At 33.5% G+C, this 14779-nt stretch overlaps 2 protein-coding genes across 14 annotated transcripts in view; one reads left to right on the forward strand and one right to left on the reverse strand.

Moving 5' to 3' along the window:
* LOC145316415 (cyclin-dependent kinase 11B-like) overlaps window positions 1–14779 on the forward strand; it is a 41684-nt gene that overhangs the window by 2369 nt on the left and 24536 nt on the right. The gene's annotated exons all lie outside the window — the stretch shown is intronic.
* Window positions 2223–11428, reverse strand: LOC145316418 (uncharacterized). Its single transcript, XM_080156889.1, has 5 exons — window positions 11244–11428; window positions 10875–10951; window positions 6726–6812; window positions 4998–6320; window positions 2223–2391 (listed from the first exon to the last, which is right to left on the reverse strand). The coding sequence occupies exons 1-4, from the start codon at window positions 11382–11384 to the stop codon at window positions 5045–5047; spliced, it is 1581 nt and encodes a 526-aa protein (XP_080013015.1). The 5' UTR covers window positions 11385–11428; the 3' UTR covers window positions 2223–2391; window positions 4998–5044.

Genomic DNA, 14779 nt, shown 5'->3' on the forward strand with positions numbered 1-14779 from the left:
CTAATCAAGCAACAATTTCGGGCAAGTAAAAAGATATTTTCAACTCCTAATATAATATAGTCAGGGATCTAAAGGGATAAGACAAATACCGATAAATGGATGTACGTTCCCAATGATGATACACAAAATTACCAATTCTGTAGAATAAATGAAACGTTTGGACACTCAACTTAATGAACCAACCAATCAAAATTCAATAAATGTTCCCAAAGTTTTTAAACCGATGAATAAGCAAACGTTATTATAAAACTTTGGGGACTATTGTAATAAGCAGCCCAATGTCTCCTCCCTTCCTGAATATAATTGCCATTGCAACTTAAAAATGGTTGAAATATTTTCTAGAAATTAGTACGCAATAAAACAGCTGTAAATTTTTTAATCTTATAGTCAATTAGGATTTATTTGATTTGTTACCCTCCTCTCTGCCCATACCGGCTTTTATCAAACAAGAATCAAATTCTTTTGTAGGCGAAGCTAACAAAAAGTTCTGAATTCAATTCTGAAAACAAGGGTGACAAGTTCCATTCAAGTACAGCTCAACAAATCAGACAAACGGATATTGTAGATCTGTCTTAGGACTTCTTAAGTACAGGATTTTGTGTTTCATTACATGGACATATTTACATTTTTCGACTTGATTATATAGATGCTTTGCTTATAACATTGTTCCGAATCATCCGACAAATCATTATTTCAAAATCATTTTAATAGGATGATTTATTATTTATAGGACACACGGACTTTCTGGTAAAGATTACAGGGTTGCTACAATTTCTTAATTGTACCGAACTGTTTAAAGAATAATCATGCAAAGTTTGAAATTCACAGGACAGTTCTATCATGCAAGAAATTACTTTCAGAGCTAGAGGGTACGGACAGACTGGCCAACCATTGTTGTAGAAAATTTTTTTATAGGAAAGGCGGATTTAAAATTTTCGTAATGTACCATCCTAGTTATTGGGCATTAGAGAGATGCAACGCATCTTAACAATGTACAACTTTGTTGCTTAAAGAAACAATAAAGGATATTTCATAACATTGCCATGTCGTTTGAAAACATTTTTAAGACGAGAACATTTTGGGTATAAGCGTCCGCTAGTTGTGAGATAAGTCTAGGTTTCGTGTCATACAAAGATGATAATAAGTGAGGAATAATAAAAAAAATTCAGAAGTAAAGAACAACCAAAATTATTGTCTAAACTTTTCCCAATTATCCATTATCTACAAAAGACAAAACTTAGCACGCAATATTTCTATAATATTAAAAACACAAAAACATTTCAAACAAGGATGACAACATCCATAAAAGCGAAGATCTGAAACGAACATTAACATCAAAACTGAATAAGCATAATAATGTTTAAGGACATACTTACAATTTCAGGACTTCATTAATATTATGGAAATGCTTCGCTTATAACTTTGTACCTTGTTGTAATAGGAATCAGTATTCCAAAAATCAGATGCATAAAGAATTATATCACAAATTTGCTACTAAAAAATACAAATATAAAACTTGAATGTATTTAGCGATATATATTTTTAAGTACAATATTAGATACATAGATAGTGTAAATAGTTTCACAGGTTTCTGCATTCATTTTTTTTTGATCAGATCATTAATAAGAGATCCCAAAATTAATTTAGTTCAGATTAATCAAACTTAAATACAATTTGTAAAACATTTTTTTTTCGGCAAAATTTCTTATTTTGCGAGTGGAATACCCAACAAACACCCAAAATGTTTAAGGGGGGGCTTATTGAAACCAAAAACTAAAAGTCATGAAAACTTAACTAAAAAAAGAGTTACAGCACTGAAATTTTGCATTGCAGTTGCTTTAAAAAGGTACAATAACCGCTGAATGGATAAAGAAAAAGTGGATATTTTAAGAGATTCTTGCATATCCTGATAAAATGTTTCTCCCTGTTGGCTAATATAACAATACCTCCACTCCCCCCCTCTTAAAACTTTCCCAATCCACTCACCTGACCATGGAGGAACATATTCACCAATATATAAGGACTATAATAGCAACCTAAATTGACGACAAATTGTCCTATCCATTAAGATCTCTAAGAATAAAAAAAATAAATTTTTGGAGAACCATCCGCGGATAGAAGCAAGTTTTAAATGGAAGGTTTGTGGGCATTCCAAAGGCAAAATAAGATATTTAACCAATTTCTAAAAAATCTAAATCATTTAGAATGATACTTATTAATACAATATTATTTTTTTTATAATAATTTTTTCATGAGATTAAATATTTGTACACAGTACATGTTAATAAATATGTTATGACAATAAAACTTTGTTTTAGTGTGATAAAAATACTTGTAACAAAAGCAAAATATTAAAAAAATTTATTGGACAATTCAAATTTTTTCTTTCGACTAGAAATATCATTATCATGGAAAGAAAGCTAAGTAGCAAGTTTCTTCGTATTTTCACGGTAGCTTTTTAAAGGTTATTTTAGGTTAAGTAGATGTTAATGATTGCCCCGCAGGGTTAGAGCCCCCCCGCAGGGGCTAGAAGTAGGGGAAAACCTAATGTGAAAATACGACAAAACCCACTACTTTGTTTTCTTTCCATGATCCGAATATCATATGTTAGGTACATTGTACCATTTATATAATAACAAATATGACAACATTTATAAGTAGCAAAGCTCAAAAATATGGATGGATATCCGGAAAAAAATTAACTTTATTGCAGTTTCATAAAAAAAACACTAAACAAAAAAATCACGAAATCTTGTACGATTTACAGGGTGCGCCACATAAATCCGGACTTTTTTTAAACGGCCATAGCGCCAAAACTACTTGACCAATCAGGACGTTTGACCCCACTATAAAAAGCTTAGGTAATGACCTTTTTGCCCATGAAAATCTTTGGACGATGGAGGACGTGTACGCCGAGCTGGCCGCGCATATGTTCAACAAGGCAGATTCGAATCGCGCAGATAAATTACTGTGGATTTATGACTTGGGCCTACTAAATTTGACCTCAGCCCATATGTAGGTGAGATGGACTAATGTAACTTGCTGGAGATACTATCAGATGCCTAGTGAAAACACAAGAAAAGACTAGAGCTCTCTATCCCAGCTGACTTGGCTGTAGTACTCCGACAAAGTGGATCGTGGTAGATTTTAGGATGTCAAAAACGTCAAAAATCTTGAAAATTTCTCGGTTCTTAACTTCAGGGGCCCATATGGAACCTTGAAACTCGTTTAAGACTATGTATTGCGCTGATAACCCTATCTTAATCTTCGTGCCATTTTTAAAAAGGTATAAAACGTTGTTCTAGCCTAACTGTGGCCCAAATGAGAGCCGCCGTGTCAAATGGTAGCTTTAAAGATTGGTTAATTTGGATCCTGCTGTTACTCACTCCTTAAGGAGATGTGGCTTCCCAGCAGCCCCAATCTTAATCCAATGGACTTTTGGGCCTGGAGCGCAGTTAAAGCATGAACCAATAGACGCGCCCATATAAAAAAGACCTCTCTCATTGCTCCTATCATGGAGAACTTCGCCTGCTTGAACAGGGACATGGTGACCAGGGTCGGCGGGCGGCTCAGGGGGCGGGTAAAGGCGGTGATTGAGGCTGGTGGCGATTTTATTTAATAATCTAATAGTCATATACCTAGGTTCCTTTCCAGTTTTTAAAATTCAATAAAATCTTTAAAATTGACGATTTTATGTTTATTTGTTTAAAAATAAGAAAAAGTCCGGATTTATGTGGTGCACCCTGTATAACGTGAAAATCTAGGAATCGATCTAGCACCTCAGCAAATCTTAATGAAACTTTGTGGGGATAAGTTAATTGTGAACTTATTTAATCCTTAAAAGTATCAGCCGTTAATCTCAGATAGAAGTAAAGAAAATCATGAAAACCTAAAAATCTAGGAATCGAACTAGCACCCCAACCAATAAGCAAATCTCGATAAAACTTAATAAAAGTATGCAAAATATTAAAGTACTCAATCTCTGAAAATTTCAGCCGTCTATGTTGAATAGGAGTTGAGATAATCATGAAAACTTAAAAATGTAGGAATCGATCTAGCATTCCAACCAACTGACGAATCTTAATGAAACTTGATGAAAATTTGAAGACTGTTAACATAATCAATCCCTGAAAATTTCAGCTCTCTATCTTTTATAAGAGCCGAGAAAATCACGTTTCCCCCTTTCTGTCTCAGACGGACGGACATTTCGAATTATAGAGTAGCTTCGCTACTACTAATAATAAACTATGATTATTATAATATTATCAATAGGCAATATGAAGTGTAGATTTGTGCTTAATATAAAGATCATTATTGTGCAATTAATTTCAATGATAAATACACAAATTTTTAAGTTAATTAGATTAGGATATTATCGAAATAAGTTCAGTCATTTTTGAAGTAAAAAGGTAGTTACACGAAATGCATTTGAACTTAATTTAGTGAACCGCATATTTTTTCCTAGTTGATGGGTTAAACTACATTTTTATGGCATATATTTGAAAGAATTTCAATTTTCTACCAAGTAGTTTTTAAAATATCAAGACTTGAAAATCGTCTTTTGCATATATCACAAAAAGACGATTGCATTTCGTGCAACTACCCCTTTGGTAGAGACAAAAATGGCTAATCTAATAAGCCCCCCTTTGGTAGAGACAAAAATGGCTAATCTAATAAGCCCAGAAAGATTGTTTAGATCCAGGGATTAAAAGATAGATTCATATACATTTACAATGATGATACACAAAATTACCCTTATGTAGACTACAATAGTTGGTTGAACGTTTGGACACTCAACCTAATGAACCAATCAATCAAAATTTAATAAAATTCACCAAAGTTGTTATGCTAACGAATAAGAAAACGTCATTTTAAAACTTTGGGGACTAGTGTAATAAACAGCTTAATGACCTCTACGTCCCTGGTTTAGAACACCCATTGAATAACTTTGAAAAGTTAAGTAATATGGAAACAAATTACACATAGAACCAAATTACCCCTTTCATTTTTCTTGTTGGCTTTTATTATTGCAGTGTTGCAGGTTTTAGTCCCACTCATCCTCATCATCATCCTCCTGTTCGTCCTCACTCGAGGATAGACCCATCACCATCCCTCTCTCCTGCAGAGCGCGCTGCAACATGCCAGCTATGCCGCTCTGGGCCGTCGGTGGCGTACTCACCTCTGGCGCCTGGTTCACCTCAACCTTTTTCAGCACCACGCCTTGTCTAATCTGTCCTAGAAGCTCGCCGCGCGTGTCAATCTGAGGCCGGGCCGTTTTCTCGGGCGATACATGGCGCAAGGTGCCTCCTCCTTTCCGTATCTCCTCCATTAGGTTGGAGCGAACGTTTTGAACAGGGGGTAGGGCTGGAGGAGGAGGTGGTGGGGCAGCTGTTGTAGCTCCAACGTTTCCTCCGGCAATACCTCCACTTGGTATAGGTGGAGGGGGTGGTGGAGCAGAAGAAACTGGGGGTGGAGGAGGCGGTGCAGGGGCGTTGCTGCTAGGCATTGGAGGGGGTGGAGGTGGCGGCGGGTTGGATGCAATTTTCACACTTGGAGGCGCAGGAGGAGCAGCGCGCATGGAACTTGTTCTTGAAACAGGATGTTGGACAGGTGGAGGATAACTTTGTTGATGCTGCAATGGAGGTGGAGGCGGCGGCGGCTGGCTGCTAGGTACACCTGAACGGGGCGATGCAGACACGCTAGGAGGGGCTGTTAGTATGCGTGGTGGTGGGGGAGGAGCAATGCCTTCATTTAGATTATTCACTTCTCTAAGAGCAGCCTCTACACCACCATGCTTGTCAATAAAGTCATATATAAACTCACGGGTATCCTTGTTCTGGAGGATTCTCTCGTCCACGCCAGCTTTCTGGAAAAACTTCTTCAAATTTGGGTCAACATTTTCCAGATCAAAACCTCTATTAGGATCCCAACCAACATGGCTGATGTGCTGAAAATTAGTAGGCATTCCAATATCTTCCTTTTTTAGTTTTCTCCGTTCACCTTTGCCAACACTACTCCGACTGGAAATAGAACCTGACTGATTGGATGGGCTACCAAAGTTGGGTGCTGGTGGATTTGCCGTCCTGCTCATTCCATTTGTAGGCCTAGCACTATTGCCACCATTCGCGGCTGAACCGCCATTATTATTTGTTGCAGCGCGTTTGGACTGTTGTCTTTTTTCCCGTCTCTGCTTTCTTTCAGCCAGTTTCCCTTCGATAACTTCCTGAAAAATGGCAGCTTCGCGTTCATCAGCAAAGTTTAGACCAACTTGAGAATCATCTCCTTCAAATGTATGGAAATATGGCCTTGGTGTCTTGTACCTAAAAGTATTAATAAGATTAATCCCCAAGTAAAAACTAAGAATTATAAGATGATATTGCAATATTGGGATTCTAGACTTATTAGAAGTATGTAAGTATCCCAAACTATTTGTTTAATAATTCTATTTCTTTTTTACTTTAGAATAGATATTGATCCAACGTATTATAGACACCTTTCCGTGGATATTAAAATAAAAAATTATAAGATTAAAACCAGTTTTATAAAGTTATCCTCTGGGCTAACACAACAGGTATTATTAGCCTTGTGGTATTATTCGTGAAAAATTGTCTGTAATACGAGGCTAAACATTATTTTTAAGTATAGCCGAGAACTGGTTCTAATCTAGCGGATAATAATCTGTTTCGAAGCCATACAGGAAAATACATAAAAACTGTTAAACTTACTTGAATTGATTATATATTTCTTGTTCAAAGACAAGGAGGCTGTTGTCCATATCATACACACGAATATAATATGATCTCTTGTTATTATCCTGAAGTAATAATTCTTTTTTTTATAAGATATTTAAACATTGAATTAATTCCTATGTGAATATTATATTTCACTAAACCTTGATTCATTCCTTCTTTTATTTTAAAAGCTTCTCGAGTCTGTCCATTCGTACAAAACGGATAGCTCTTATTGTTAATTCATGCATGTTTGGATGGTCCTATAGATTTAAAACTTGCATGATAATTTATGTAATAGTTGTGTACAATTTAGAAAGCGTAGTAACTATATATACCAGAAAGTACTTAGGTCCATTTAAAACATCACAAAGGCTCTAGCTTCTTATAAAAGCGGGAAGTTTGTAAATATTTTACTCAATACACTAAATCGTTACAATTTTCATGAGAAATACGCATTTTATAAGGCATATAAAACGCTCTAATTTTCGTTCTATTTAACGTAATTTTGTAATTTTTTTTGCTGGTTATTTCATTTTACATATACTTTTATCATTTTATCAAAAAAAAAATTATCTTTTTTCATCATTTTTTGGAGAAATTAATGCTTAAACTAAGGGTATCTTTAAACGCAAAATTGACGCACTTAGAACAAAAAATGCGTATTGAGTACAAAGGGGGGATAATTTCAAGTCATGCATGTTCCAAAGATATCTTTGTTTCCATAAAATTTTAATGTTTAGTCCACCGGAGATTACCCTGAAAATCATATATCAATTTAGGAAGATAATTTTTGTAGAATAGTTACTGAATTTACAACTTTATGTACACTAAAAGTATAGTTAAGATCAAAGGCGTGCAAAAGGTTGGTGTAGGGGTTGTTTACACCACCCTTGTTAAATTAAGGGGGATGGATACACCTCCCTAGGTGTCCACCCATGTCCACCCTCTTGACAAGAGCCTACACCCTCAGATACACCCCTCTATAAATTCCAAGGGGGTGTAAAGGAAATAAATTTACACCCCTTAAAATAAAGAGTGGGGGGGGGGGAGGTGTTTAAGGCGGGTGTATAAAATTAAGCCACTGATTAAGATAATTCTATGCTATCTATTTTTAGATAAATTAATCATTAATTTCCAGACTTAACTAAAAAAAATCTTGCAATATTCTGTACAACTGTACTGTACAAATTTTAATCAGTAAATAAAAGTGATTGACACAAGAAGGAGCTCTCATACATATGTAATTAAACCACAGTTAATACCTCTAAAGATCTTGATTGATATATATTTATAACTTTTAATATTGTTTACAATAGTGATTAAAGTTAATGTTGGGGAGAGAGATATTTCCCAATCCTCTTTTTAAAGTTTGTAAAAATGTATTACTTATGTAATGAAGTTTTGGTGACATACTTAAATAAACTATCCTTGATTTTGGTTAAAGGGAGCTGTTAAAAGTTGTAAGTGTCAAAAAATTTAGGTGGTTATAAATTAATGGAATATAACCTGATATTATTATCATTTATGTACAAAAAGATTATAGATACAGTATTACACTTTTTTTCATAAGTAAATTGGATAATTTTTTTTATTTTTTATTGCAACACAAGGTTATTTGTTTATCTCCTGGTACAAGATTCAACATTATTATTAGTTAAATCTAATTTTCTATTGAAACAAGCATTCAACCATTTTTACAGTATTATCGATTTTAATATGAATTATTAAATATGTATTATTAACCCTTAACAGTCGGGCCCCTTGCCGCACCTTAATCGGTTGGTGATGGGGTGGGCGTTCAACGCTCCCCCCCTATTATCTCAGTTCCTATTAGACCTAGAGGGCTAAATCTTTTTTGTGCAAGTCCCCTGTTTGATAATAAATTTCCGACCTTTTATAAGTCAAAGTCAATTTTTGCTTAGTTCACCTTTTTATTTAACAACCTTTTTTACTTAAAAATTTTAAACGGCTGTAATTTTCTTATTTTTGAAGCTAGAAGAACAATTTTTTTACAGAAAATGTTTATCTTTTAGTAAATTTTATATTAGAAATATCAAATATAAATGTCAGCAGGGAAAACGGCTGCGGATCTCTATGAAATTTAGATATGTTATGTTGACATATAAGAAAAGCTTATGTTTAAAAGGGGGACGTAACTGAAGCTTTTTTGATGCTGGGGGGGGGGGGGGTTCTCCGGAACCACTTGATGAACCATGCAAATTTTTTGGACTTAAGCTTTTAGGGGTATGAACATCTTATGGTTTCAAAGTCAACCCCCTACCCCATCCCCTAGCCCCCTGGGGCTCAAAACCCCCCTAAAAATAAACATAACCTTAATTTTCTCAGAAACCATTTGACCAATAGGGATGATTTCTTAAACTTAAGCTTTTATAGTTACAAACTAACTTCTAGTTTAGAAGTCACCCCCCTGCCGCCTACTCCTAGCCCTCCGGGCCTCAAAAAAACCCTAAAAAAGAACCTAACCTTAATTTTCTCAGAAACCATTTGACCAATAGAGATAAATTCTTAAACTTAAGCCTTTATGGTTATAAACTAGCTTTTGGTATAGAAGTCACCCCCCTGCTGCTAACCCCTAGTCCTCCGGGGATAAAATAAACCCATAAAAATGAACCTAACCTTTATTTTCAAGGGGGTGACTTATAAACTAGGAGTTAGTTTATAATCATAAAAGCTTAAGTTTAAGAAATCATCCCTATTAGTCAAATGGTTTCTGAGAAAATTAAGGTTAGGTTCATTTTTAGGATTTTTTGGAGCCCCGGAGGGCTAGGGGTTGGCGGCAGGGGGGCGACTTAAAATCTAAAAGTTAGTTATCTAACAACTGCAAAATATCCTTAACCTTAAATATCTCAAGGGGACTTGCACAAAAAATTTTAGCTTACTAGCTCTAAAAGGAACTGAGATAATAGGGGGGGGGGACGCCCCCCCCCCCCCCGACTGATTAAGGTGCGGTAAGGGGCCCGACCGTAAGGGGTTAATTAAGTGAATCAGTCTGTTAGACCAATGGTAGAAACTCAGCAGATAGACGAGACAGACAGACAGGCAAGAAGAATGATCAAATTACAGTTTGACCATAATAGACAATTCATTAAATAAAATCCAATAGAGAACCTGTGAATGATCAGACAGATGGAGGGATAGACAGACAGACGGACAGACAGACAGTTTTTGAGGCATTAAAAAATTAGAATTAGGCTATGCTAGATGATTCATTGAAATCCGAAAAAGAGGCAGTTAGACAGATAGACTGACAAGTGGAGTGACAGACAGACAAAAAAAACAGACAGACAGAGGGACAGACAGACAAAGGGGTATTGCCTAAAAACAGTTTGGCTGCTATATGAATCATTAAAACCCACCATAAAAAGAAATTTACATTAGTTTCATTATTTCGATACTCAACGCCCCCCCCCCCTCCCCAACTCAAAGGGGTTTATTATTTCTTAAAACCAATAAGTGACTTCTCAGCATAATAAAATTGAATATACTTTTTATTTCATCAATTTATCTTAAATAGAACGAAAGTTATAATCATTTTATTGTCTACAAGAAAAATGCTTTGAGTAAAAATCAACCTAATTGTCAGTAAAAACGTCATATTTATGCATATTTACACAGTAAATAAATTTTAAAATTTTATTCTATTGTAATGAATAACTTAAGGGGGTTGTATGAATTATCAAAAACCTAAAAAAACCCTAATTTGGTTAAATTAGTCCACGTAAAGATTGATTTAGTACAGTACGTATGAATAAGTTGTCAATTTCCTGCCAGAGTCCTTGTGACATGTTAATTAAATTTTTTTGAGCTAAATTTTGATTTAATAAATAATCTTTTTCATCTGATTTTTGAAATAATGATTTAAGTAATACTTAGGCACTGCGTAGTGGGCGATGCATCATAATTTAGTCTTAAAATTTAAGTATGTCCATCTTAAGCATTTGGACAGATTTACGCGAAATCTTGCTTAGTTTTATATTTTTTGTTGAATATTGATTGCGTTATCATTTTATACATGTAAATAACAAATATATGAATTATTTTGCTTTACTTTATTGGATATTTTCATCCCAGTTGAATTCATTGTGAAAAGCAAATTAAAAGTGTAGGTAAAAAGAATTATTTTCCTTGACAAAGCTAACAACTCCAGTACATCGTTTGTTCCATCTGTAGCTGTGTCCAGGTCCCTCGCTGCAGTACACCTATATAAATAACAGTCAACGTATCGATCAATTAAACATATTTCGCTCTTTATATGAATCATGTTGAATTAAGTCAATGATGCGCTACATTGAAATTAAAAATGTGCAAATTTGATCCATGTAGAATATATTGCTTCATAAAGGCTTTACAGATAAGATTCGTACTTTAAAAAAATATGAAATATAAACATCAATTAATATTTCACGAGTAAGGGACAATTCTACACATCATAGTAACAGGATATTAACCACTTGTACTATAGTATGACAATTGGTAATAATACATTAATACCTGTACAACAGTGCCAGCTAGAGACTGACAGCGCGGACCGAGCAGGGACAATAACAAGGAATTCTCCTCATGAGATAACAGCGAGGAGACTGATATAGATTCTGCGTGAGATTTCCGGCTCCGTGTTGACGAAACTGTCATTTTATATACTAAAAACGTATATTTTTGTATGATAGTTTAAATATATGCAGGTATTTATTAATAGGTATATAGATATGCGTGGTTACGACAGGACTTTGTGTTTGGAAGGTTTTGCCTTAATATATTGAGTTCTAAATACAATGTCTCCTTAAAAACTATCAAATATTTAGAGATACCATTTTAAATTCAAATGAACAAAATTAATAAATATGCAATTTGCATTAATTAACACGCAAGGGACGTTCAAGGTAAGATTTTTAGTTTGAATTAGTTGATAGTTAATCTTACATACATTTCAAAAAAATCTGTGCTTTTACATATTAATCAATGAATTTTTTTTATTATTAATTTTAAATGAAAACATTAGTCACTGAAAAAAAATAACAAATGTCAAGGAGAGATTTTCAAAGTCTCATAATCATATGGATCGGCAACTGCATAAGTATGAATTTAAATGCAATCAGAAATTATTAAAATCGCAATGAAATACTTAGCAAAAATAGTTGCCAATTGTTGTCATAAGGAAATAAAATTGAAATAATTAATTTCCGATCAAAAATATTTTTTGTTTTTGCAAGTTTCAGATTGATTTTCAGAACACGGCTTTTAGTAAAACAGAAACAAATAATAAAAATTAAATTTTATTTTAAACTTTTATTGATCAAAATTAAAAATTAATAAGTAATTTTTTTATCTTTTAATATCAATTTTTTAAATTTGACGAGAAAAGTGTCTAATTGACCATTAATTTGTATTATGTCTATTCTTTTATTTTCAATTTATAAAAAGCCCATAAAAATGCCGCGTTACATTATTTTCTTAGCGTTCTCGGCAAGTATAGCCAGATTTTTATTTTTTGGAAAACTAAAATTTTTTTATAAATTTTATTAAATTAATTTAAAGAAAGTGTTTATTAATTATATTATACAAACTAAAAGAGTGAAATATGAAATTTTAAATATTATTTTTAGCTGGCTACTCTGTTTAAATGTTGTTTCGTTTCAGTCATGTAATTTGTATTTGTGTAGAAAAACGTTTATTAGAAGGATGAGGATTTTAGTCTGTAGCGAAGCTGTTTTACAATTCAAAACGTTCGTTTGTATACCTGTCTTAAACATTTTCGTGGAAATTTCTTTTTTAAGAATAAATTACTGTATATATCCGTTAAGATTAAATGTACAAATTATCCATTTCTTTTGGTCTGAAATTTCAATTCATGTTATCATTTTTTCTCTACCTAGGTTCTCTTTATTTCATAGACAATAAACAAAAGCACTTACCTAACTTATAAGCAAAGAACTACCAAACAACCAGAATTCTCAATATTTCGTCCAGATTCCACAACACAAAACACAGATCTTGATGACCTCGGAGATCATCTAAGTAAACAGACACCCTTATACCCAAACTTCTCAAATAAGTTTTATGAGGAATTAAAAGTTTTGTAAAAATATACACAGCATCCTTTATACCAAGGAAAAGAACTCGCCAGACAAAATACAAAATTTCACCATTATCCATCACAAAATGAACACCTACATACTTTCTCATATCTTCATGTAATGGCACGTGCCAGTATCCGCTGTCCAAGTCTTGTGTAGTTTGAAAATCTCCTTGCATTAATAACTGCTCACTCACACTTAAATCCTCAAGCTTAACTTTTCTGTCCTCCAAATAAGGATTCAAATGCCTACTAGCATCCACTACCAATCTATATTTTTTAGAAAACACTACTGATAAAGGTAAACATAAATAGGGTCTTTCACTCACTCTAGTAATGCATCCTAAAGATTCCAATCTTAAAAGCTCTTGTAAAGCAAAATCACGATTTTTTAACATACTTTGATTGTTTCTACAAAAACTAGAAGGCGGAATTGACTTAAAAGGAAAAGTATAACCTTCACTTATAGTTTTTAATATAAAATCAGAAGCTTTAAGAGTGTCTCTCCAAAACGAAAAATATTCCGGATTACCAATTCTACCTGGAACCCGCTTGTCTGTTGAAAGCTTCTTTCCAGCATATCGCGCATTATTACTCAACATGTCAGCTACACCAGATTCCTCCTCTGGCAAATCAAATACAAACGGCCTACAATCAAAATCATCAACCATCTTAATTCTAAAATAGTATAAAATATAAAATGCAATCAGAATAGATAAATTATCTACAAATAAAACACATATAAATCAAAATAAAAATATCTTAAATCACAATAAAAAATATAAAAACTTTATAAAAATTAAAAACTCTTTAAAAATAAAATCAAAAGCTTTATAAAAAATAAAAAACTTTATGAAAAATAAAAACTCAAATAAAAATTTTAAACTAATTTTTAGGACAATCAGCTTTCATATGCCCCTTCAAATTACACTTAAAACAAACAGTTTCCGGATCTACCCTTCTTTTCCTTTCATAAAAATTATTTTTGTGAAAATTATTTGAACTACTATTAACATTAGAATTATTAACAGAATTATTATATGGATGAAACTTTCCTCTTCCTTTACCAAAGCCTCTAAAACTCTTATTAGAATAATTTGCTCTAGCTTTTCCCTCAGCTTGAAAAAACCGCTGAGACTTCTTATCAGCATCCTCCTTACCAATAAAACAAGAATAATTTTCATAATATTTCACAGTACCCCAACCAAATCTAGATGCAGAGGCAATTTCATTGGCTTCCATTTCATTATCAACAATAGATTCCATCTCCTCGATCTTATCCTTAACATACAATAGAGTATCACCATCAAGAACTTCACCTCTCAACTGAGAATCAATTAACTTTTCCATCGAATCTTTCAGATCCTCAATTCCAAATTTAATGTCAAAAATGAAGCCAATTGAACGCTTGATCTGGGGTTTACTATGCTTAGCCACCTCCCCCTTTTTTCTGCCTTCTCTGGCAATATTTTTTACTTCTTCATACTTTTTATTAAGCTCCTCCAATTGTTTAATATATTTAACACTATGAGCTTCACTATTAACCGTTGGCACAGATACTGAACTAGACTGAACAATACTTTTAGCCGCCTCAGCAGCTAATCTAGCTTCTTCCGCCTTTTTCGCATTAGCATTAGCCTCCGCTGCTAATTTAACTAACTCAGCTTCCCTAGCTCGCGCCGCCGCCAACTCCTGCTCAACATTAGCTAAAGAAAGTTGTTGTTGCTCTAAAGCAAACTGAGGATCCACAAAACCATTATTCAAAGCTGGGTCCACACTTAAAACCTCACGATAAGACATTGTACAAAATCTAAAAAATTTAAACGAAAATATTAATAAAAAATATCAATCCTTTCAATAAATATATAAAACAACCTAAAATAAAAGAAAAAATATCCAAATAAATAACTCGACAATCACCGCACAGCACAACATTTCTCCGCAGAATAAACTT

This window comes from Acartia tonsa, chromosome 4 (genome assembly GCF_053477335.1).
Source record: "Acartia tonsa isolate MP-2025a chromosome 4, ASM5347733v1, whole genome shotgun sequence".
Taxonomy (NCBI): Eukaryota; Metazoa; Arthropoda; class Copepoda; order Calanoida; family Acartiidae; genus Acartia; species Acartia tonsa.

Excerpts from the sequence above, each read along its gene's own strand:
- LOC145316418 (XM_080156889.1), bottom strand. The coding sequence starts at position 11,384 with ATGACAGTTTCGTCAACACGGAGCCGGAAATCTCACGCAGAATCTATA. Across the intron at positions 10,952-11,243 it reads TAGCTGGCACTGTTGTACAG|GTGTACTGCAGCGAGGGACC; the intron begins GTATTAATGTAT and ends TTATTTATATAG. Across the intron at positions 6,813-10,874 it reads GTTGTTAGCTTTGTCAAGGA|TAATAACAAGAGATCATATT; the intron begins AAATAATTCTTT and ends ATTACTTCAGGA.